The sequence below is a fragment of the Gossypium hirsutum genome, chromosome A10 (genome assembly GCF_007990345.1).
Source record: "Gossypium hirsutum isolate 1008001.06 chromosome A10, Gossypium_hirsutum_v2.1, whole genome shotgun sequence".
Taxonomy (NCBI): domain Eukaryota; kingdom Viridiplantae; phylum Streptophyta; class Magnoliopsida; order Malvales; family Malvaceae; genus Gossypium; species Gossypium hirsutum.
The window spans coordinates 26,884,887-26,910,175 of NC_053433.1; the positions used below are offsets into that span (position 1 = coordinate 26,884,887).

Here is a 25,289-nt window from a genome sequence, read left to right on the forward strand (position 1 = left end):
TGAACTTAAATGACCAAAAGCATACCAACATGTCAACCAAAAGTAAGCCAACTCACATGGATAAATTCATAACTCAAAACATACCAAAATGACACTAGCCTATACATGCCATATACCATATATAAAAAGCTCCAAAAGTACCAACAAATAGTCGATTGTGTGATGATGGTTCCCAATGATCCCCGATGTCCGAGCTAGCTTCGAAAATCTATAAAACATAGAAATAACACACTAAGTAAGCCATATACAAATAAAGCTATCATATGAATCACAACATTTCTATCAATAGGCCAAGTACAAGTAAACACATATAGATACACAAACATTTCTCAATAAGTACATATGCATTTTCTCATGTAAACTCATCAATTACTTCACTTTCTAATACTCGTATGAATCTCATACATACCTGAGTCATTTAACTTATTAATACATTCTTTCTCGACTTATCTTTGCCCGTTGAACCATTAGGAATCATTAAGGATACTCGAAAATCATATAAGCTCGTACAATGCCATATCCCAGATATGGTCTTACATTTATCATATGTCGATGCCATTGTCCCAGACAAGGTCTTACAGGAAATCAATTAATGATGCCAATGTCCCAGACATGGTCTTACACGTAATCACAATATGATGCCAATGTCTCAGGCATGGTCTTACATGTAATCACAACTCGATAACCTAATGTCATAACATTCATATCCTATACTATTCCTAAGGTTCGTACGGAACTTTCGGATATCGTAACTTCGTCGATTCTTGCTCGTATTTGCTTGTTCAACATTCATAGCATTTCAATGACAAGTAATTACATATATTTCAATATAAAGACATTTATTTGCATTGAACTTACCTCGTAGTCGGAAGTAACGGATGGGATCGACTATTCGATAACTTTCGTTTTCCCCCGATCTAAATCCAATTTCTTTCTTTCTTGATCTATACACATTCAAAATTAACCCTTTTATTCATCAACACATTCAATTTCATCCACAAACACATATTTGGGCATTTTTTCACTTTAGCCCCTAAAGTTACACATTTATTCAATTTAGTCCTTATTTCATAAATACATAAAATTTAACAAAACCCATGCTTGGCCAAATTCTCTATAGCTCCCTAGCAGCCCATATTTTTATTTATTTCACAATTTAACCCCTCAATTTACACTTTTCTCAATTTAATCCCTAATTGACGTTTTTGTCAAAAATCACTTTACAAAACATGTATATTAAACACCAAACTTGCATAATTCATCATCAAACATCATAAAACTCATGGATTCATTAATAGAATTTCACAAAATCATAAAAAAATTTAGAAATTAAGGTACGGGCTAGCTAGTACACAAAGCAACGATCACAAAAACATAAAAGTCATCAAAAACCGAGCTCAAAACATAACTCAATCAAGCTTAACCATGGTCGAACCCTAAATGAGCTTCCATATTTTATTTTTTTTTTATTTTTGATGAGAAAGGTGAATATTAACACTAATTTTTCTATTTTGTTTTATTAAATATTCATTAATACAAAGTTACCATTTTACCCTTGGTCATTAAACTATTTAATCATTAAATATAAGGCCATTCATGTCAATTTCTACTATAATGGTCTAATTAAAACATAAGGACCTTCCATTTAATAATCCATGGCAATTAAGCACTTTTAACAAGTGGAATGCAACTTTTGCATTTTACGCGATTTAGTTCTTTTCTCAAATTAACCACTTAAACGATAAAATTATTATACGAAACTTTTACACACATATAATCACATACTGTAAACACAAAAAATAATATTAAAATAATTTTACGACCTTGAATTTATGGTGTCGAAACCAATTTTCTGATTTAGCTAAAATCGGGCTGTTACACTAGGACAATTAACGACAATCTAACAAACAGAAAAAACGCTGCTGTTAAATCAGGCATAAAAGGTTGTCAATCAAGTTTGAGACTAAATAAGGGATAAAAGAACCTGGCAAAGCATATTAATCTCATCAGCAGACCGCTCAGTGACAAGCGTCGTTTTGCCTATCAAAATAAAATAAACCTCTTCAAAAATAAAATAAATAAATAAAAAGGTAGAATAGTGGAAGAAGGTCGATCCACAGGGAGTTGAATGGAATTCTTGATTAAATTTCTTGTTCTCGACCTAGGAGCTGAAATAGAAAATAAAAAAAGGTGATTTGAGAAGTAACAAGAAAATAAAATAAACAAGTAAAATTGCAAAGAAAGATGTATTAAAATAGAAGCAATAAAATAAAGAAGATGAAAGATTAAGTTGAATAAACACGAGTATAAGAATCGCCTCAAACTAGTTTCGTCAATTCCCACGATCATCGAAAATAGATTTTTGCTCCGGGATTCATGTCGGTTACAGTCTACGAGGCCCAACCCATCGTAACTTGCTTTTCTCTTATGTAACCAATCTTCCCAAGTCTATCTTCGAAAGTCGATTCTTAAGTAAATCAACCACGTCTATCGCCGTTAAAATACTTAGTTTTAAAACAGGAAAAGCCCAACTCGGAAGTTGCCTTATCTAGAATCATTTCCGTTCTCGTCTTTCCTTAGTGGACCGCCGCTAAGAGTGTTCATAGGAAGTCGAAATGCCACAGGCCGATCCTTCCTCCCAACTGTAAAATTAAACGATTCCAGACCAATGGATCCTTTTTGATTTGAAAAACGCTTAAAAATTTTAGTAAGGCAGATTGCCAAACTATCTAAGCAGAAAGATGAAAATGTATCCCGAAGGGATTTAAGCAATATTCAATTCTCACGTGAGGAATTGATTCGTACTAGCTCTTGGCTTGAGAAAAATTAGCCAAGCATGATATTGATTATCATGCTTAACATGTTTTGATAATGTAAAAACATAAAATAAAATAAAATAAAGTAGAAATAAAACAAAAGAAGAAAATTTTATTAAAAATGAAAATAAAGTAGCAATAAGAACAAAAGACCAGGGATCCCCTTAGCTTTACCCAAAGGTGGGTATTTATAGGCTTCAAATTCCCAAATCAACAAGGAAAACTAATCAAAAAAAGATAAGATAATATCTTTAAAATTATGAAAATGAAATCCAAAATCCCCCAAATCACGTCAATAGATCAAGATAAGTTGTTTCTAGAATATTCCCCGTGTTGACTTCTGATTTGCCACATCAGATCAGCGTCGTGCCCACGACTCCAGCCGTGACAGAATAAAAAGAAAGAAAACTACAGATTACATCTTTTTGTTTCCATTTCCAGTATTGGGTTCACTACACAAGAAATAAATCAAATACAACCAATTAAGTAGTGAAAAGTTCATAAGACAAAGGAATTAACAAGCAAAAAGTGTCAAATATAAGAGTACATCAAATTCCCCCTCACTTGTCTCATACTTGCCCTCAAGTATGTTTGAAGTAAATTAATCAAAAGCTTAATCATCTTTCTCCTAAACCGTTGCAAGTCTTAAACAAAGTTATGAGAGTTCAAGTGCACAAAAATGACGTGAATAAAACATGAATCAAAATGAATAGGTGCAAGCAAGAACAATCATTCAATCTTACCATTGTCTATCAATTATCAATCAAATTCTAACCTAAGCTTAATTCTTACCAAGATGCACTCAAATCACTCAAAGTGTTTCGGGTGTAGAAATCTAATTCACTCAAAGTCAAAATTTGAATAAGGGTCTCCATAGGCTTGTGGCAAGATCAATTCTCCACTACTTTAAAGAAATGAGATGCAAAAATCATTAGGACTTTTAATAAAAGGTGTAATGGGACTTAGGTAAAGGTGGAGAATAAGGCTAAAATGAGGCTAAAGAAAATCAAGACAAGAGTTTCCCAACAAGTAACTATATCATGTCCACAACCTTAGAAAACATAGGCAACAAGAATAAGCAAACTAAACAAAGGTAGCTATAATGAACAAATCATCAAACTTTTTTTTTAACTTTTTTTCTTCTTTTTATTTTTTCTTCTTTTTTTTCGAATTTTTTTTTGTGGAACATGATCTCACAACCTTAAACTTATGCTCTTTGTCTTGTCAAGGGTGGAAAAGAGGAATAAATGAAAAGGCTTGGGTTTAAAATCTTGGTGAAAACAGAGAAAATGGGATTAGGCTTCAACTTGGTTCATTAAGGGAAAAGAAAGGGTGAATCCTAATGCCTAAATCATATTAATGCATCAAATTCCAATGTAATCTCAAAATGCATACAAGCCACAATTTCTAGATTCCAATGTCCAAATTGACACTCTCAGGCAAGAAAAAGAGCATAAAAATATAATCATACATGCTAAAGGCTCAAGTTCTCACAAAATGGGCTAATTAATTAAGCTAAGTGAGAAATTCAACTAACAACATCAAGACAAATTGTAAGGGTTTTCAAATTGGACTTACTCATATTATTCGATTATCAAGCATGCTAGAATTCAAGTATCTTTATGAACTAAAATAATCATAACATGCTTAGCGGCAAGCAACGGCAAAGGAGTTGTTCTTCTAATCAATTCAAACAAACATATCATCAAACAAATATGACAAGCAAGGTGAAATTAATGTCATCCTTTACCCTCCCCCTCACTTAATCGTATTGTCCCAATATGGAAAAAAAATGTAAAGTACATTTAAGAAAAAAGAAAGTTAAAGGATACTCCCCGTGATCAATGACAACGGCGGCCACAGCTGAGGTAAAGGAAAGAGAGTATTTCCGTGATGTTCTCTTCTAGGGCCTGGAGGGGTCTGAACAAACGACAAATTAAAAAATTTAAAATTGATGAAAAGTAAACAAATGGGTTGCCTCCCATTTAGCGCTTTGTTTAACGTCGTTAAGCTCGACATTTTCCTGTCAGATTTTTGGCTCTTCCAACCCGATTTCTTCAATTAGTCCGATTGGTTTGCTCTTGAAGAAAGGTTTTAGCCGTTGTCCATTAACTTTAAATCGTGCACCTGAGCTATCCTCAATTTCCACAGCTCCATGAGGAAAAACATTGATCACGGTAAATGGTCCGCTCCACTTGGACTTAAGTTTCCCTGCAAAAATTTTTAATTTTGAGTTAAATAGGAGAACTTTTTGCCCAACAGAAAATGTTTTAAATGAAATGTGCTTGTCATGAAATGCTTTTGTTTGCTCTTTATAATTTTGTGCGCTATCGTAAGCGTTGCGGTGAATCTCCTCAAGCTCTTGGATATGAAGTTTCCGTGCTTCGCCAACAGCGTTTATCTCCATATTACATTCCTTCACCACCCAAAATGCCCTATGCTCGAGTTCGACAGGCAAGTGGCAAGGTTTTCCGAAAACAAGTCCGTAAGGTGACATCCCGATAGGTCCTTTGTAGGCCGTGCGATATGCCCACAATGCATCAACTAACTTCAAGCTCCAATATTTTCGGTTTAGTTTAACGGTCTTCTCTAGGATTGACTTGATTTCTCGATTTGAAACCTCTGCTTGTCCGTTGGTTTGCGGATGATAAGCTGTCGTTATCCGCTGAGTCACGCCATGTTTTTTCATCAAAGATTCGACGACTCGGTTAACGAAATGTGTTCCTCTGTCACAATTGATCGCTCTCAGAGTTCCAAATTTTGAGAAAATAAAATTATGTAAAAAATTAGTTGTGGTTTTCGCATCATTTTCTCTGGTGGCTTTCGCCTCTACCCATTTCAAAACGTAATCAACGGCCAAAATAATGTATAAATTTCCAAATGATGAGGTAAATGGCCCCATATAATCGAGCCCCCACACATCAAAAATTTCACAAATGTGTATAGGATTTAATGGCATCTCACTCATTCGACTTAGATTTTCGACTCTTTGGCACCTGTCACATGCTTTGCAAAAGTTGTAAGTGTCTTTAACAAGGTTGGCCAATAAAATCCGCACTCAAGAATTTTGTGTGCGGTACGTTTAGGGCCGAAATGTCCACCGCAAGCGTAGGAATGACAAAACTCAAGTATGGATTTTACCTCGCTATTACTTACGCATTGTCGTACAATTTGATCCGAGAAATTTTTCCATAAATATGGATCATTCCAAATGTAGTATCGAGACTCTCTTTTTATGTGTTTGATCTCAGATTGAGATAGATTGTTTGGAAATCTACCCGTAGCTAGAAAATTTACCAAATCAGCGAACCATGGGAATGATGCGTGTGCTTCCATCAATGTTTCATCTGGAAATTATTCTCGTAGGGGAGGTTAGACTGGTGAAGTAGGCAAACGGCTTAGGTGGTCAGCTACTAAGTTTTCGCTTCCCTTTTTATCCTTGATTTCAAGATCGAACTCCTGTAGTAAGAGAATCCATCGTATCAACCTCGGCTTTGGTTCTTTTTTGTTCATCAAGTATTTCAGGGCTGCATGATCGGAAAAAGCAAAAATTTTAGTTCCTAATAAATAAGAACGAAAATTTTCTAATGCAAAAATGACAGCAAAAAGCTCTTTTTTCGTTGTCGAGTAGTTGAGTTGAGCCGAGTCGAGAGTCCTAGAGGCATAGGCTATCACGTGTGGTCCTTCTATACTCATTTAGCCGAGAACGGCTCCCACGCTAAGGTCAGATGCGTCACACATAATCTCAAATGGTAAAGTCCAATTTGGTGGTTGTACAATTGGTGCAGATATAAGCCTTCCCTTAAGCTCATCGAATGAATCTTTGCAAGATTGATCAAAAATAAAATTCACGTCCTTTCGTAGTAATCGGTAAAGAGGTTGCGCCAACTTAGAGAAGTCCTTTATGAACTGTCGGTAGAAACCTGCATGGCCAAGAAAACTACGAATTTCCCTCACCGAAATGGGGTATGGAAGTGAGCGAATTACATCAATCTTTCCCTTATCAACAGCAATTCCTTAGGCTGAAACCACATGACCGAGTACTAATCCTTTACTTACCATGAAATGGCATTTCTCGTAGTTTAAAACCAATTTAAATTCAATGCATCGATTAAGAACATAAGAAAGATTGGAGAGGTATTGAGAGAATGAATTACCATAAACAGTAAAATCATCCATAAATACCTCTATTCCTCGCTTGATGTAATCAGAGAAAATGCTTAATATGCATCGTTGGAATGTGGCCAGAGGGTTGCAAAGACCGAAAGGCATTCTCCTATAGGCGAAAGTTCCGAAAGGGCAAGTGAATGTTGTTTTTTCTTGGTCTTCAGGTGTCACCGAAACCTGAAAAAATCTAGAAAATCTATTAAGACAATAGTAATGTGTTTTTCCAGCAAGTCTTTCGATCATTTGATCGATAAATGGTAAAGGAAAATGGTATTTTCGGGTTTGTGAGTTGAGTTTCCTATAATCGATACACATTCTCCAACCATTTTGTACTCTCTTCGGAATCATTTCTCCTTCGACATTTTCAACCATTATAATTCCAGTATTCTTTGGCACAACATGGACCGGACTTACCCACTTGCTATCAGAAATGGGGTAGATAATGTCAGCATCTAGCAACTTTTGAATCTCCTCCTTCACAACCTCCATCATTGGCGAGTTTAAACGTCGCTGGCCTTCTCTCGTTGGTTTCGCGTTCTCCTCTGTTTTAATTTTATGCATGCAAGTGGATGGACTTAAGCCTTGGATATCAACTAATGTCCATCCAATTGCTTTTTTATAGGTGCGTAAAATAGCAATCAATTCTTCCTCTTCCTGTCGTGATAATTCACTTGAAATGATAATTGGCAAGGTTCGATTATCGCCCAAAAATTCGTATTTGAGATGCGATGGAAGTTGCTTCAATTCTAGTTGTGGCACCTGCAAAATTAAGGGAAGGGGTTTAAATGGAATTAATCGAGAATCAGAAATGGAGGAAAGAGCTGAAATGATTTCGCTTTCATCATTGAGATCCTCCAATTCCCTACAAAAATCATAAAACAAATCAGTTTCGATAGAATCATCGGCTAACGGATCTATAATATCAACAAAATTTAAACTTGCGATGGAATCAGGATACTTCATAGCTTTGTACACATCGTATTTAACCACTTCCCCGTCAAATTCCATGGTTAAGATGCCGTTACGGACATCAATTTTTGTATACGCTGTTCACAAGAAAGGGCGTCCAAGCAAGATTTCTGATCTGTTATTGCTGCAATCATTTTCCATGTCAATAATGTAAAAATCAGCAGGGAAAATGAGATCGTTTACCTTTACCAACACATTTTCTAGTACCCCTTCGGGGTAGATAACTGACCGATCAGCTAATTGAATCATCACTCGCGTCTCTTTTAATGGTTCTGTTGAAATTTTGTTGTAGACGCTTAGCGACATGACATTAATAGATGCACTTAGATCGCACATCGCCCTTTTTATTCTGACTTTTCCTATTTTGTACGGAATTGCAAACATCCCTTGGTCCTTGTATTTTGGTGGTAGGCGTCTTTGAAAAATGGCCGAAATATTCTCGTTGAGGTTAACTCTTTCATTGCCGGATAACCGCCTCCGATTTGTGCATAAGTCTTTCAAAAACTTCACATATTTTGGCACCTTCCGAATGACATCAAGGAGTGGAATATTGATTTCTACATTTTTGAATATATCCAAAATTTCCTTCTCCTCTTCCTTTTTGTTATGCCTTGCAAGCCTTCCTGGAAAGGGAGGAGGAGTCTCGTAAGTAGAAAATGAAGGACTAGGAATGACTTTACCTGAGGTAGGCGAGGATTTTTCTTCTTGACTCTTCAAAGAAGTATCTTCTTTGTCTTTCTCGATTTTCTCGGGCTCCTTTGTCGGCTCTGGTGAAATTACGGTACCACTTCGTAAAGTAATCGCGCTTACATTTTCCCTCGGATTTGTTTCGGTTTGAGAGGGCAATCGTCCTTGAGACTCTAGGCGACCAATGGTTTGGGCTAGTTGGCTTATTTGTTTGTCAATTTCTTGGAGATGAGATTGTGTTTGGGTTTGGAATTTCTCTTGTGAAATGGCCAACTTTTCAACAATGGTCACAAGAGAGGTTTTTTGTGGTAATTGATTTGGAAAGGGAGGTGGTCTCGGTTGGTAATTTTGGTTTTTGTTTCCATAGCTCATATTTGGATGATCTCTCCAACCGGGATTGAAAGTGTTACCATAGGGATTGTATGGCCTTTGAGGAGGTCCTGGGAAATTATTTATGGCATTGACTTGGGCACCCGTCTCATCTTATAGCATTGGACATGAATCGGTTGGGTGGTTCGGCATCGTGCAGATTCCACAAACCTTCGCGACTTCTATCTTACCTGTGGCAAGATAGTTGACAATATCAGTCAATTTGTCTATTTTATTTTCCAAAGAAACGGTACTTACTTCGTGAACCCCTCAGCTAGGTTCACTTGAAGAGCCGAACTGTTGCGAGTTTGCGGCCATAGTAGAGATCAGAGTTCTCGCATTTTCTGGTGTCATATTGACGAGTGCGCCACCACTTGCAGCATCCACCATCTTTTTATCCATCGGAAGCATCCCTTCATAGAGATACCGAAGGAGGGTCTACTCGGATAGGCCATGCTGCGGGCAACTTGCGCATAACTTTTTGAACCTCTCCCAGTAGTCGTAGAGAGATTCATCGCTCTTTTGCTGGATTCCCAAAATGCTTCGCCTAAGCTTGCTCGCCTTTGCCGCTGGAAAATACCTATAAAGGAAAACACGAGATAGTTCAGCCCATGTGGTTATTGAGTTAGGCGGAAGGAAAACTAACCATTCCTTAGCCATTCCGGCTAAAGAAAAAGGAAATGCCCTTAGTTTGATTTGGTCTTCTGAAACTCCTTGCGGCTTCATGCTGCTACACACAATGTGGAATTCAGCGAGATGTTTATGTGGGCTTTCGCTAGGAAGACCGTTGAATGTAGAAAGGAGATGAATTAACCCTGTTTTGAGTTGAAAAGGGGTAGTGCCTTGAGGAAAGGTAATGTAGAGCGGTTGTTGTACGGCGGGGGCGGCGGCAAGCTCTCTAATGGTTTGGTTCGCCATTGGCTCCGGTTCAAACGTGGGATTTGTTATTGGAGTAGTGGTGTTGGGAGATGGTCCTTCGTTTGGAGTTTGTTCCGGTTCACGTGGTGGTGTCGCAGAAGTAGATTCCAGATTGGATTGTCGTTCTCTTTACTCTTGCTGCTTCTTTCGTCGAAGCATTTGAACGTGGTTTCTACGAGCGCTTGCTTCAATTTTTGGGTTATATTGAACTAGAGTCCCCGAGTTTCTCCTGGTCATAAAAATCACACAAAATAATCAGTAATTGCCGAAAATAAAATTCCCCGGCAACGGCGCCAATTTTGACATGCGTCGTTTTGCCTATCAAAATAAAATAAACCTCTTCAAAAATAAAATAAATAAATAGGTAGAATAGTGGAAGATGGTCGATCCACAGGGAGTTTAATGGAATTCTTGATTAAATTTCTTGTTCTCGACCTAGGAGCTGAAATAAAAAATAAAAAAAAGGTGATTTGAGAAGTAACAAGAAAATAAAATAAACAAGTAAAATTGCAAAGAAAGATGTATTAAAATAGAAGCAATAAAATAAAGAAGATGAAAGATTAAGTTGAATAAACACGAGTATAAGAATCGCCTCAAGCTAGTTTCGTCAATTCCCACGATCATCGAAAATAGATTTTTTCTCCGGGATTCATGTCAGTTACAGTCTACGAGGCCCAACCCATCGTAACTTGCTTTTCTCTTATGTAACCGATCTTCCCAAGTCTATCTTCGAAAGTCGATTCTTAACTAAATCAACCACGTCTATCGCCGTTAAAATACTTAGTTTTAAAACAGGAAAAGCCCAACTCGGAAGTTGCCTTATCGAGAATCATTTCCGATCTCGTCTTTCCTTAGCGGACCGCCGCTAAGAGTGTTCATAGGAAGTCAAAATGCCACAGGCCGATCCTTCTTCCCAACTGTAAAATTAAACGATTCCAGACCAACGAATCCTTTTTGATTTGAAAAACGTTTAAAAATTTTTGTAAGGCCGATTGCCAAACTATTTAAGCAGAAAGACGAAAATGTATCCCGAAGGGATTTAAGCAATATTCAATTCTCACGTGAGGAATTGATTCGTACTAGCTCTTGGCTTGAGAAAAATTAGCCAAGCATGATATTGATTATCATGCTTAACATGTTTTGATAATGTAAAAACATAAAATAAAATAAAATAAAGTAGAAATAAAACAAAAGAAGAAAATTTTATTAAAAATGAAAATAAAGTAGCAATAAGAACAAAAGACCAGGGATCCCCTTAGCATTACCCAAAGGTGGGTATTTATAGGCTTCAAATTCCCAAATCAACAAGGAAAACTAATCAAAAAAAGGTAAGATAATATCTTTAAAATTATGAAAATGAAATCCAAAATCCCCAAAATCACGTCAATAGATCAAGATAAGTTGTTTCCAGAATATTCCCCGTGTTGACTTCTGATTTGCCACGTCAGATCAGCGTCGTGCCCACGACTCCAGCCATGACAGAATAAAAAGAAAGAAAACTGCAGATTACGTCTTTTTGTTGCCATTTCCCGTATTGGGTTCACTACACAAGAAATAAATCAAATACAACCAATTAAGTAGTGAAAAATTCATAAGACAAAGGAATTAACAAACAAAAAGTGTCAAATATAAGAGTACATCACTCAGTGTCTGGAATGTCATAAAATTGAGCAACATAATCAAGATATTCAAGGCATTTCCTCCTTAAAACTCCCTCCCTTCTATTTGAATTAGGTGGTGCATATCCCTATTTCCAGTTCATAAAATTTCAAGCGAGAAACCAAAATTTATTTAATAAATACAATCTATCCATCCGGTGACAAATTGGTTAACACAAGATATCAAATATGAGATATGCAAATTCTTTTACTCTAAATTGTTGCTTCATTGATTCATTAATTGGAAAAGAAATCCACCAAGATCATACAACAAAGAAGCATAACACCCTTAAGAAAATGCATTTGGAACAAACTAAAACTCGATACTAAACGCCTCCTAAAAAGATACATTGATACTATAAGCAAAGCCTAGTAATCATTAAATAGAAGCAACTCATTACACTAGGAATGCAACAATTAAAATGTTATAAAGCTTTAAAAACACAATCCAGTGAATTGTAAGATAATTTTTCATATGAAACATTCGACATAAACAAGGTAATAAAGGTTGTAAAACACAACAAGGGAACTTTACTGTAAAGGAAATTTTTTCAATTTGACTTCTTAACAGTGAGAGAGAGATTTGCGTAAAGAAAAACAACATTACAACCCATGTTAGCATTTTAGCTAATTTACGTTAAGAAATCTAACCTCAGCAATATTATCATTTATAAGCATGGGCAAACAAATTGTAACATTTTTGTTCCATAACCTTTATGAACTCCCCACGTTTAGTAACTATCCTTTTCATTATCAAGAAAACCAGGCTAAAAGACAATGAGTAACCCTTTTTAAACCCCTGTGATACATATTATTCCTCAACAACAATGCCATGATCAAATTACAACATATACCAAAATATTAGACGTTTTTAGGGAAAATAGATAAATACTATGATCTAAGCAGAAAGATGAAAGGGTCATCTTCCAAAAGAAAAGGAAACTGGGTTATGCCATTCATATGAACCTAACATGCTGTTATTATTTTAATGTATTATTTGAATTTAGTATATTTTTTATTCTCATGTCGTACTATTATTGTTATTTTTCTCATGAAAAATGAAGAAGAAATGAAAATATGAGTAGATATCTAAATTTATTACAGTTATATTTTTATTTTTATTTACTTAAATCTTTTATGTCTAATTTAGTAATTGTTACTTGAATATTTTGTTATTAATATATCATGCATTTATTTATTTTTACAATGTTTTAAAAAAATAAATGAATAAAACGATATTTTAAGATCATCGTAATTTGGGTAACGAAAAATTATGTCATATATCAATTTTAAAGCCATATTTGAAAATATAATAAAATTATAACCATAGGTTAATGAAATGATGATATATGTTAATTACATAAAATTCAAATAATTAATTATATTTTAAATATTTTATAAAATCTTTTCAAATTTCAACTTTAACTTTGTGTCCATCTTAATATAAGCCATCATAATTCTAAAATTAAACATTTATGTTATTTTCTTTTTACTTTCTCAATTATAATATCGTTAAAAAATTATAAAAATTATATTAAATTTTAACAAATAAATATAAAATACTAAAATTTATATTACGACATTGTTGAAAACAAAATTATATTATAATTTAATCTTTGCATCGGGATAAAAAGCAAGTTTATTAGAAGGACTCTTTGAACTTAATCTTAATTAATCTCTTAAAGGAGATATCTTTTCAAATAAAAATTAATTAAAATAATCTTAAATTTAAGATTCTTGTAACACCCTTAAGAAACTCGAATAATGAATATTACATTTAACACTCAACATTTTTTTATATCAAATACTTATGATTTGGGCCCTTGTCAAAGTCACATTGTTCTTTTTAGAATTTAATTAGTCTAACAATAAAGTTTAATTCTATTCCAAACTTGTTTCAAGTCTCTTTTTTTGCCCAACTAAAAATTTTCAATTTTAAGTATGTATCTCTCGAGATCATGTCATGTTACTGTAAAACTTTAGCTTTGAAGTTGTCGTGTCTCAAGACAAATGAGTGTATGTCTCGAGACAAAGAGGCTTATGTTTCAAGACAAGACCTTGATATTGTGAGATGTGTCTTCAGACTTGAAATAAGGGACCTGAATTTTTTTTTTCAAACACTAACAAATCATACCAAAACTGTCCACGGTCATTCCAAACAATAACCAGAGCTCATAAAGTATGTAATACCTCATATTAACCATACCAAAACTGTCCACGGTCATTCCAAACAATAACCAGAGCTCATAAAGTATGTAATACCTCATATTAACCATTCTAAACACATTAAACTCAAATATTAGAACAACTAGACACTTTCTTACTTCATTAGATAGGTATATGTCATACCCTATACCATGAAATTTATTTCATACTCTTTTTCTCGCAAGATTTGATGATGTGATGAGATGTGTCAAGGTCACTATTTGAACAAGAACTTCAATCTGATCTCTCACCTACGCGTTAAAAAAATAACACGTTAAGCTTGTGAAGACTTAGTAAGTACCCATGAACTCATATATTACCATTTCTTTGATTTTTATTTATCATAAACATTATTACTAATATAATTCATGAATATAATCAATAGGTTATTCCATATTTACAAAATTTAATTATACTTTGATTCACTAATTTTATCATTTCATTGATTAACAGGAACAAAACTTTTATCAAATTCACTTACCACGACTTTTTAGCCAATGATAAACATGTTTGAACCAGATGGATAGACGAAACATAACACGATACATTAAGCACATAAGTGCTGAGAGCACGGGCACCAAAGTACAATATCAGAACAAAATAGAGTAGCACCAAAATGCATGTCATGATTAACACGGGAGTGCTCGGGTTCCTATGGCATGCCAACTATATCCACGAAATTCAACACTCTACATGGGCATTTCGCAATACCAAATTTACAATAATTAGTCATGAATGCTTTATTTAACAATTATTACGATTTTATTACACTTTCTCATTCCTTTCATTCGGATTTACTATTTAACATTACACGTATATATAAGTTCAAGCGTTAAGATTTTCAAAAATATTATTTTTTCATTTTCATCTTTATTCATGTTAATATATATTTCACAATTTAACTACACTTTTGCACTTCTTTAATTTAATCCTCATTTTTCCATGATTTAAAGAATAATTGTAATTGCATTTGTAAAAATCACAAAACTTTATTTAGTAAATTATTAATTCACAATGCACCTTATATTTCGTGTTCTCTATATCATTTTCACTTATCAAATAATAACATATAAAACTTTCACGTATTTTTTAATTTAGTCCTTTTTACCACGAAAATCAATATGCATTATCACATATCACTTTAATCCATTAATTCATCATAATATATTATTTTTAATGTCTAATCTATATACATTTCACTTTTCTTATTTCAACAATAAATTTCACAAAGTTCATGATTTAGTCTTTAGCATCATGAACATACAATATTTATTATAATTTAATTTCAACATCACTTTATGTCTATTTCATTACCATATTTCACATCAATTATTTCACATATCAAGTTATTTTACACTTTATTCTACTAATTTACCACAACTTTCACAAAGTTTACATTTTAATCCTCAAGTAACAAAAGAATTCAAGGGTACTTACCTCTCTTCAACCTTAAATCACTTGTTTTTCTCTTTTCTTTGATACTTGAATCACTTCCTCTATCTCTCTCTCCAGTAACATGTCAAGAATATAAAATTTTTCATGAGAATTCTCTACTTTAACATCACTTCCTTACTTTTCTGACAAGATTAAACTTAAAAACATGATGAAACCATGAAATTCATACATTGTACTATTGATTTCAAGCATTGCCTTTATTTTCTCTCTCCTGCAACATGAATATACAATTTTCCTTCTTGAAAGTTAAGTTTATTAGATTGATGGAGGCTTGATTTTACTAAAAAAATTAATAGAATTTCAAGGAAAAGACCAAATTGCAAAGAAAAAACTCATTTTCTCCATAAATGATTGTGGCCTTTTTTTTGAATGGATTTTCCATCTTTTACTTAATCATTAATCAATATAAAAATATCTTTAAATAAAATAATAGTAAAATAATAAAATAATTTAACCAATAAGATTTCTACACCAAAAATCCTTAATTATTACACCTCAATAATTGATAATTATCCAAATTGAGAAATAATCATTTTGCCCTTTAAAATTCTCTACAGTTTTATTCTTGAATCACTATTCATTTTTAGTCAAGTTGCAATTTAGTCTTTCATCTTTCTCCACTTATTCAATTGGGCCCATACTTACCAATTTTGTTTGAAAAATAAATTTTAGGTTATTTTCACTTTTGGTCTTTCAACTTTCCCATATTTACATTCAATTCCCTTAGATTTTGAATAATTATATTTGGGCACCAAAAATTTTCACTTCTTTACAATTTAGTCCTTTCCTTAAATTAATACATCACGACATACTTCTTAATTCAAATTTCCTTTGGCATCCATCGGCCTTCTCTTTTATCATTTATATTTATTATTTTACTTTACCGAGAAATCCGTTATGCACAATTTTCACTTAATACTATTTTTATAACATAACGATTTTAAGGGTGTTACAATTCTTGTGCACCACTCTATCTTTCATGCTAATTCTTTCTAGTAATCCATATTTCAACTTGTTCTCCGACACATTGGATAATTCTTGTACCTACATAGAAAACGATTAATTAAGTGGCAAAATTAGTAGAACTCATGTCCAAAATTAATAAAAATAAATAGTAAAAATATGTCAATTAAGCATATTATAAAAATAATGAAAACATGCTAATTATTTTAATAATTTAAATATAGTGCTAATAAAAAAAATCCTAATCATTATTAAAACATTTATACAAACTATAAAAATTGATATACTGTAAATTAAACTTTGCACTGTTTGATTTTTTTTTCTTAATCGTCAATAAATGCATCATAATAGTTCGTAAATAATGTATAATTAATATAAATAATTAAAATTTATTATTTAAAACTAAATTAATATATATATTTAGTTTTTTTAATGGAAACATAATAGTTTAAATAAATATAATGTTTATCTTTTTTATTTATTATATAACTTCATTTAATAAATTTTTTTAGTGAAATCAAAATTCTTATTTATAAGTATGATAAATTTATTTAATAAAATATTTTAGTAAAATTAAAATTCTTATTTTTAAATTTAGTAAATCTTATAAATAATAAAAATAATTTAAATGGAAAATTAAGTAAAGTAATAAACAACAAAGGCTATATTGGTCAATTAATTTTTTTTTTCCAAACACGTCCTTTTATATATACTAAATTCTTATGTTAATTGTATTGCGTGTGATTTTTCATGTGTATTTAAAAAAAATTAAATAATGTATTTTTAATTATTCTACTTAGTATATTAATATCTATTATTCGAATTCTTGAACAACATTAAAATATATTAACTTATTTTACAATTCAAAATTATAATAATTTTTAAATAATAATGAGAACATTTTTACTATATTCCTCGATCACCGACAGACGGAATGGATTACGAGAGGGCTTAGAATATGATAAATGTATTGTTTATAAAATTTTATATATGAAATATAAAATCATTTATTACATAAATAATTAAAATTTGATATTTAAAACAAATTTATTTGTTTATTTTTACTTTTTTTGTTAGTGAGAACATAATTTAAATAAAAAATAATTCAATATAAAATTTATCCTTTCTATTTATTATATAAATTTATTTTAACAAAATAAGTTATTTAAAATTTATATAATAATCCATGTTTTGGGTTCTTTGACGATGGATGTTGAGTGAAAAAGAATGTTTTTTTTTTCAATGAAAAAACGTGGTTGTAATGGCTATATTTTGGGCTCTTCAGATGGATTATTAATCTTTTTACTCTTTATTTGTGTCGTCTGCCTCTTATATTTGAAGCTTATATGTTAGGGATTTGCCTTCATGAGAGCCTTCGTTAGATTCAAGGGTTTAGGGTTAAACTATGGGTGAAATTCAAAATTTATACGGATTTCCATTGTATCATCTCTTGTGTTTTCATATGCATCAGTTGTCACCTGCACTAATATCACCCATGATTCTTTCATTTTCTTGTTTTTAGCGTAAGGAGTTACAATGCAGAGCAACCTTTCTTCGGATGTCATCGTTGAAATACTCATGAGATTGCCAGTTAAGTCTATTTGTCGGTTCAAATGTGTTTGCAAGCTCTGGTGTTTGCTTATCTCTGATCCCACATTCATCAAAAGGCATCTCAATTTAGCAATCATAGATAAAGACATCGAGCACCAGAGGCAGAAGCTCATTCTCCGCTCGAGCTCCACACCGTCTCTGTATCATGTGGAGTGTGTGTTAACATTAATGGGAGACAACATTAATGGCAAACAATACAAAGTGGTGCAAGTTTAGCACCCTAAAGTTGACTTTGAAAAAGTGGCATGGGATAATTTTTTTTTGGTCCTTGAGATAATGGGCTATTTATTGTTTGGTCCTTGAACCTCAACTATAAATAGGCCTTCTCATTTCTCATTTCAATCATCCCAACCAATCTTTCTCTCTTAGTTTTCTCTCTTCTCCCATTTGAGAATTCTTAAGGAATTCTATTTGTTTGTAATACTTTGAAGATAGTAAAGTTATCATCTGGTGTTAGTGCCCGAGGACGTAGGTATAATTTACCGAACCTCGTTAAAACTCTTGTGTTCTTTCTTGTCCTATTTTTCTTTCAATATTTGAGGGTATAATAGTAGTATTTAATTGTGCTATTAAATTACTATAGAAGGGATATTCTGTCTAAGGAAAGACTTGGTATTTAAGAGATCCATGTGATCCACCTCTCTTTCCTGGGAATTGAACTTTGTGTGATTTTTTAGTACAATAATTTACACGCTTCCGACCCTATTGGAACAACAAGTGGTATCAAGAGCCGAAGGTTAATCGTAGTATGCTCTGTGGTTGCAGTTTAAACTGATCTTCCACATCAGAAAAGATTTCCTTAGGTATATTGAAAGATTATGGAGAAAACGGTCGGTGTAGGAGCTTCAACATCGTCCATGTGGACAAGACCGACAATTGCAAATGCAAGATTGGCCGTGGAGATCTTTGATGGCACGGGCCATTTTGGTATGTGGCAAAGTGAGGTTCTAGATGCCCTTTTTCAGCAGGGTCTAGACATTGCCATTGATGAAGAGAAACCAGATGATGTACAGGAGAAAGATTGGAAGGCGATCAATCGGTTGGCATGTGGCACAATTCGATCATGCCTTTCTCGAGAGCAGAGGTATGCTTTTTCAAAGGAGACTTCTGCAAATAAGTTGTGGGTGGCACTTGAAGAAAATTTTTTGAAGAAAAACAGTCAAAATAAGCTCCACTTGAAGAAAAGACTGTTTCGCTTCACATACGTCCCAAGTACCACAATGAATGATCACATCACCAAATTTAATCAGTTAGTCACTGATTTGCTGAATATGGATGAGACATTCAAAGATGAAGATTTGGCTTTGATGCTGTTGGGGTCACTTCCTGAGGAGTTTGAGTTCCTAGAAACTACTCTACTTCATGGCAGGAGTGATATATCTCTGAGCGAAGTCTGTGCGGCCTTATACAGTTATGAACAGAGAAAGAAGGACAAACAGAAAAACTCAATCAGAGATACAGAAGCTTTAGTAGTCCGAGGTCGTTCATACACTCGGAAGAAAACTCAAAAGGGGAGATCAAAGTCAAAGTCCAGACTCGGGAAAGATGAATGTGCTTTTTGTCATGAGAAAGGCCACTGGAAGAAAAATTGTCCAAAGCTGAAGAATAAGGGAAAAGCTGCTGTAGATGCTTGTGTTGCTAAGCATGATACTAGTGACTCTGAACTATCACTGGTTGCATCATCATCGTCGTTCCATTCAGATGAGTGGATATTGGATTCGGGTTGTACCTATCATATGTCCCCTAACCGGGAGTGGTTCTCTGATTTAGTAGAACTAAATGGAGGAGTTGTTTATATGGGCAATGACAATGCCTGTAAAACTGTTGGGATAGGTTCAATCCAATTAAAGAATAAAGATGGATCAAACAGAGTTCTGACTGATGTTCGGTACGTTCCCAGTTTGAAGAAAAATCTCATCTCATTGGGAGCCTTGGAATCCAATGGTTCAGTTGTTACTATGAGAGATAGGGTTTTGAAAGTGACATCTGGCACACTTGTGATATTGAAGGGCATCAGGAAAAATAACTTGTATTACTACCAAGGTAGTACAGTTATTGGAGCAGTCGCTGCAGCTTCCGGTAACAAAGACTTGGACTCAATGCAGTTGTGGCATATGAAGTTGGGACATGCCAGCGAAAAATCCTTGCAAATTCTGGCAAAGCAAGGATTGTTGAAAGGTGCAAAGGCTTGCAAATTAAAATTTTGTGAGCACTGTGTTCTGGGAAAGCAAAAGAGAGTGAAATTCGGCACTGCTATCCATAATACAAAAGGTATTTTGGAATATATTCACTCAGATGTGTGGGGGCCTTCCAAAACACCTTCGTTGGGAGGAAAACACTACTTTGTTACTTTTGTTGATGACTTTTCCAGAAGAGTTTGGGTGTATACCATGAAAACTAAAGATGAAGTGCTTGGAGTTTTTCTTAAATGGAAAACTATGATCGAAAACCAGACTGGCAAGAAAATCAAGCGGCTTAGGACGGACAATGGAGGGGAATATAAAAGTGATCCGTTCTTCGATGTGTGCCAAGAGTATGGTATTGTTCGACACTTCACAGTTAGGGATACACCATAACAGAATGGAGTGGCAGAGCGTATGAATCGAACATTGCTGGAGAAAGTTCGATGTATGTTGTCCAATGCTGGGTTGGGCAAGCAATTTTGGGCTGAGGCTGTGACATACGCTGGCCATCTTGTTAATCATTTGCCATCATCTGCATTAGAAAGAAAAACTCCTATGGAGGTATGGTCTGGAAAACCGGCTATAGATTATGATTCCTTACATGTGTTTGGAACCACTGCATATTACCATGTGAAGGAGTCAAAGTTAGATCCGAGGGCAAAGAAAGCTCTCTTTATGGGAATCACTTCTGGAGTGAAGGGATTTCGTCTTTGGTGCTTAAGCACAAAGAAAATGATCTGTAGCAGAGATGTTACCTTTGATGAATCTGCCACATTGAAAAAGGTAGCAGATAAAGATATTCAGACGAGCAATACTCCACAGCAGGTGGAGTGTACTCCAAAATAGGTGGAGTTTGAGTAGATGGGGATTTGCCCAGTTAATAAGTCTAATTCTCCAGCCACAATGGAGGAATTAGAGGTTGAAGAGGTTCTGACCCAAGAACCACTAAGTACACCAGAACCAGTTGCAGTTGCAAGGCCACGGAGAGAAATTCGTAAACCTGCTCGATTTACTGATATGGTGGCCTACGCCCTTCCCGTTGTTGATGATATTCCTATCACTTATCAAGAAGCAATGCAAAGCTTAGAAAGTGATAAATGGAAAAGCGCCATGGATGAAGAAATGCAGTCTCTCCGGAAGAACAATACTTGGGAGTTGGCGCAATTACCGAAAGGTAAAAGGGCAATCGGATGCAAGTGGGTATTCGCAAAGAAAGATGGATCTCCTAGCAAGAAGGATATTCGCTACAAGGCAAGATTGGTAGCTAAAGGCTACGCTCAGAAGGAGGGAATTGACTACAATGATGTATTTTCCCCTGTTGTGAAGCATTCCTCCATTAGAATTTTGTTGGCCTTGGTAGCACAGTTGAATTTGGAGCTAGCTCAACTTGATGTTAAGACAGCTTTCTTACATGGTGAGTTAGAAGAGGAGATCTATATGACTCAGCCAGAAGGATACACAGATGCTGGTGGTAGAAATTGGGTTTGTAAGCTTAACAAATCGCTATATGGATTGAAGCAATCCCCGAGGCAGTGGTACAAGCGATTTGATAGTTTTATGAGAAGGCAGAAGTACACAAGAAGCAAATATGACAATTGTGTATATTTGCAGAAGCTGCATGACGGATCTTTCATTTATCTACTCTTGTATGTTGATGATATGTTAATCGCTTCGAAGTGCCAAAATGAGATAGATAAGCTGAAGGCTCAGTTGAATCAAGAGTTCGAGATGAAAGATCTAGGTGAGGCCAAGAAGATTCTCGGCATGGAGATAAGTAGAGATAGACCGAGAGGCAAGCTCTGTTTAAATCAGAAGCAATATCTGAAAAAGGTATTACAATGTTTTGGTGTAAATGAAAACACAAACATGTAAGTACCCCACTTACTTCTCATTTGAAACTTAGTGCTCAATTATCTCCGAAAACTGAAGAAGAAAGAGAATATATGGCGAAAGTCCCATATGCTAATGCAGTTGGGAGTTTGATGTATGCGATGGTGTGTACGAGGCCTGACATTTCACAAGCTGTTGGAGTTGTGAGCAGGTATATGCATGATCCTGGAAAAGGACATTGGCAAGCTGTGAAATGGATTCTACGGTATCTTCGAAAAACCGTAGATGTTGGTTTAATTTTTGAACAGGATGAAGCACTTGGTCAGTTTGTAGTTGGATATGTTGATTCCGACTTTGCTGGTGATTTAGATAAACGTCGTTCAACTACGGGGTATCTGTTTACTCTTGCGAAAGCCCCAGTGAGTTGGAAGTCTACCTTACAGTCTACAGTAGCTGTGTCTACTACAGAGGCAGAATATATGGCAGTTACAGAAGCTGTTAAGGAGGCTATTTGGCTTAATGGATTGTTGAAAGACTTAGGAGTTGTTCAAAGTCACATAAGTTTATATTGTGACAGTCAGAGCGCTATTCATTTAGCGAAAAATCAAGTCTATCATTCAAGAACCAAGCATATCGACGTAAGATATCACTTTGTGCGGGAAGTCTTTGAAAAAGGAAAAATTCTACTTCAGAAGATTCCGACAGCAGATAATCCCGCAGATATGATGACCAATGTGGTAACAACAATCAAGTTTAATCATTGTTTGAACTTGATTAACATCCTGAGAATTTGAGCACCTTCAGGTGTATGGCGCTCGAGAGTGCATTTGTAGGCACTACAAAAGATAACTTTATCGAATTTGGGGAGTTGAAGGAAGTGTGTGAAGATGTGATTATCCTAATCAAATCTTCAAGGTGGAGATTGTTAACATTAATGGGAGACAACATTAATGGCAAACAATACAAAGTGGTGCAAGTTTAGCACCCTAAAGTTGACTTTGAAAAAGTGGCATGGGATAATTTTTTTGGTCCTTGAGATAATGGGCTATTTATTGTTTGGTCCTTGAACCTCAACTATAAATAGGCCTTCTCATTTCTCATTTCAATCATCCCAACCAATCTTTCTCTCTTAGTTTTCTCTCTTCTCCCATTTGAGAATTCTTAAGGAATTCTATTTGTTTGTAATACTCTGAAGATAGTAAAGTTATCATCTGGTGTTAGTGCCCGAGGACGTAGGTATAATTTACCGAACCTCGTTAAAACTCTTGTGTTCTTTCTTGTCCTATTTTTCTTTCAATATTTGAGGGTATAATAGTAGTATTTAATTGTGCTATTAAATTACTATAGAAGGGATATTCTGTCTAAGGAAAGACTTGGTATTTAAGAGATCCATGTGATCCACCTCTCTTTCCTGGGAATTGAACTTTGTGTGATTTTTTAGTACAATAATTTACACGCTTCCGACCCTATTGGAACAACAGTGTGCTGCTATGACATCTAACGATGTCATGGCGGTGAAGCTCCATTTTCCATTGATAAGTTCATTTGACAAAGTCAAGTTCATTGGCTCCTTTAATGTCCTCTTATGCATATCTCTCGAACCGGAATGACTTTTTCTGTTCAACCCTGCTACAAGGGAGCTGAAAAGAATACCCAACTTTTACATCGACATCAACCGGTCCTTAGATGATCGTGTTTCTCGACCTCTGGTATATGGTTTCGGATATGATCACTCTTTCGATGATTACAATGTTGTCAAATTCATGTATGAATCCATTGTCTATGTCTACTCATTGAAAACAGATACTTGGAGAAGAGCCCAAAGATTCTCTTACCGCAGATTTAATAGTGATTCGGGTGTCCACCTTAATGGCGCTGTCCATTGGGTGTTTGCTCGAGGTAAGGATTCTTCATTAGTGTCGATGCCAAGGTTGATCGTTGCATTCGATTTTGCTGAAGGAATGTTCCGGGAATTGCCTCGACCATATGATGATGCAGAGAATGTGACTGCAATTGGGGTTTTAGGAGGATGTCTTTGTTGGCTAGGGGAGCAACAAGATTTCTGGGTTATGAAGGAATACGCTGTGAAAGAATCATGGACTAAAGTCGTGATCGGCGTCCCCTTTTTGAACTTGAGACCTAGTTTCTTGAAGAATGATGAAGCTTTGTTGGTGATTAATGAAGGATTGATTGTTTACAATCCAAAAGAAGATACGCACAGGGAGATTGTAATCCATGGCATCAATGGCAGGGGGAATCTTGAAATAGAGACATATGTGGAGAGCCTTGTTTCACTTAATGTATAGAAGTGGGAGTTGAAAGAGATATCAGATTAAAATTTATGAGGATTGGATATGTTTTTAATTTCGATATAACATTTGGAATATGGAATTTTTAATTTATTATGAATATAGTTATTATATTTTATATTTTTTGAAGTTAAATTCAGTTTTATATATGAATTTTAAATTTTGTTAAATTTATTTATATTTATAAAATTTATTTTAAGTTTATTATTATTAATTTCTATTTTTTTAAAATCATATTATTTTAATTTAATATTTATGTTTTTCAATTAAAGTTTTAAATATAGATAATTTAACCTCTTTCTTTGATGTTTATATTATAGTATATACTATTATATACATGATATAAATTATGCTATAATAACATAAAAAAATAACTATGCTATAATAACTTTGTATTCATAAGTATCGACTTTTTTTTTAAAGAACTTTAAAGATTTATTGATTAACCAATAAGTGTAGGGTATAGTGAATTAATGGCAAAACATATAGCATTTTCAAGGAAAAAACCTTAAGTTCAAATATTAGAATGATATTGTTGAAAAAGATTGGTTGGAAAATTATTTTTTAGTATGTGTCTCAATTGTAATATATCTGTGTTTTGGTAGTTAAAAGTTTTATTTTGTGTGATATTGTAGCACCTTTTAATGATATTGTTAAATTTAATTTTATATTAAATTTTTAATTAAAATAGTGTCATAAGTTAATTGGATATCAACTCAGTTGAACAATTATTAAAATACTCTTTTATATAAAAAAATAAGAAATATTAATAGGAGAATATTTTTATCTTATATTTTTTAATAAAATAATACTACAAACAAATACAAATTTTAAATTTTAATTTAACCAACTTTATATAAATATGTTTTTTTTCATCCACGTCCATTAAAAAACTTAAGACGTGTCCTAGACAATAACTATATATGTCCTCTTTTTTAAAAATCAAATAATTTGGAGACTAAAGAAAAAGATAGAAAAGGAGAGTATTTCACAAATATAAAAAATATATTTGTGGGATCTAATTAGAGAAAATATTTGATACTCCAGAGAAAATCAGAAAAAAGTGAAAAAGAAATTATTAAATTGAAAATTGCTATCTTAAGTGAGATTAACAACCTGTTTTTGCTGGTTTTCAAGGAAAATACAACA

At 33.9% G+C, this 25,289-nt stretch overlaps 4 protein-coding genes across 4 annotated transcripts; 1 reads left to right on the forward strand and 3 right to left on the reverse strand.

The window, feature by feature from the left end:
• Positions 1 to 4,842: 4,842 nt before the first annotated feature.
• LOC121207972 (uncharacterized) lies at positions 4,843 to 5,313 on the reverse strand. The gene has a single exon (XM_041078514.1). It carries the CDS (start codon positions 5,311 to 5,313, stop codon positions 4,843 to 4,845), a length of 471 nt encoding a protein of 156 aa, XP_040934448.1.
• Positions 5,314 to 6,512: 1,199 nt separating this feature from the next.
• LOC121207973 (uncharacterized) lies at positions 6,513 to 7,991 on the reverse strand. Its single transcript, XM_041078515.1, has 3 exons — positions 7,317 to 7,991; positions 6,974 to 7,160; positions 6,513 to 6,739 (listed from the first exon to the last, which is right to left on the reverse strand). The coding sequence occupies exons 1-3, from the start codon at positions 7,989 to 7,991 to the stop codon at positions 6,513 to 6,515; spliced, it is 1,089 nt and encodes a 362-aa protein (XP_040934449.1).
• Positions 7,992 to 8,033: 42 nt separating this feature from the next.
• Positions 8,034 to 9,398, reverse strand: LOC121207974 (uncharacterized). Its single transcript, XM_041078516.1, has 2 exons — positions 9,293 to 9,398; positions 8,034 to 9,079 (listed from the first exon to the last, which is right to left on the reverse strand). The coding sequence occupies exons 1-2, from the start codon at positions 9,396 to 9,398 to the stop codon at positions 8,034 to 8,036; spliced, it is 1,152 nt and encodes a 383-aa protein (XP_040934450.1).
• Positions 9,399 to 17,743: 8,345 nt separating this feature from the next.
• LOC107895823 (F-box/kelch-repeat protein At3g06240) lies at positions 17,744 to 24,137 on the forward strand. Its single transcript, XM_016821043.2, has 2 exons — positions 17,744 to 17,958; positions 23,468 to 24,137. Exons 1-2 carry the CDS (start codon positions 17,744 to 17,746, stop codon positions 24,135 to 24,137), a joined length of 885 nt encoding a protein of 294 aa, XP_016676532.2.
• Positions 24,138 to 25,289: the final 1,152 nt, after the last annotated feature.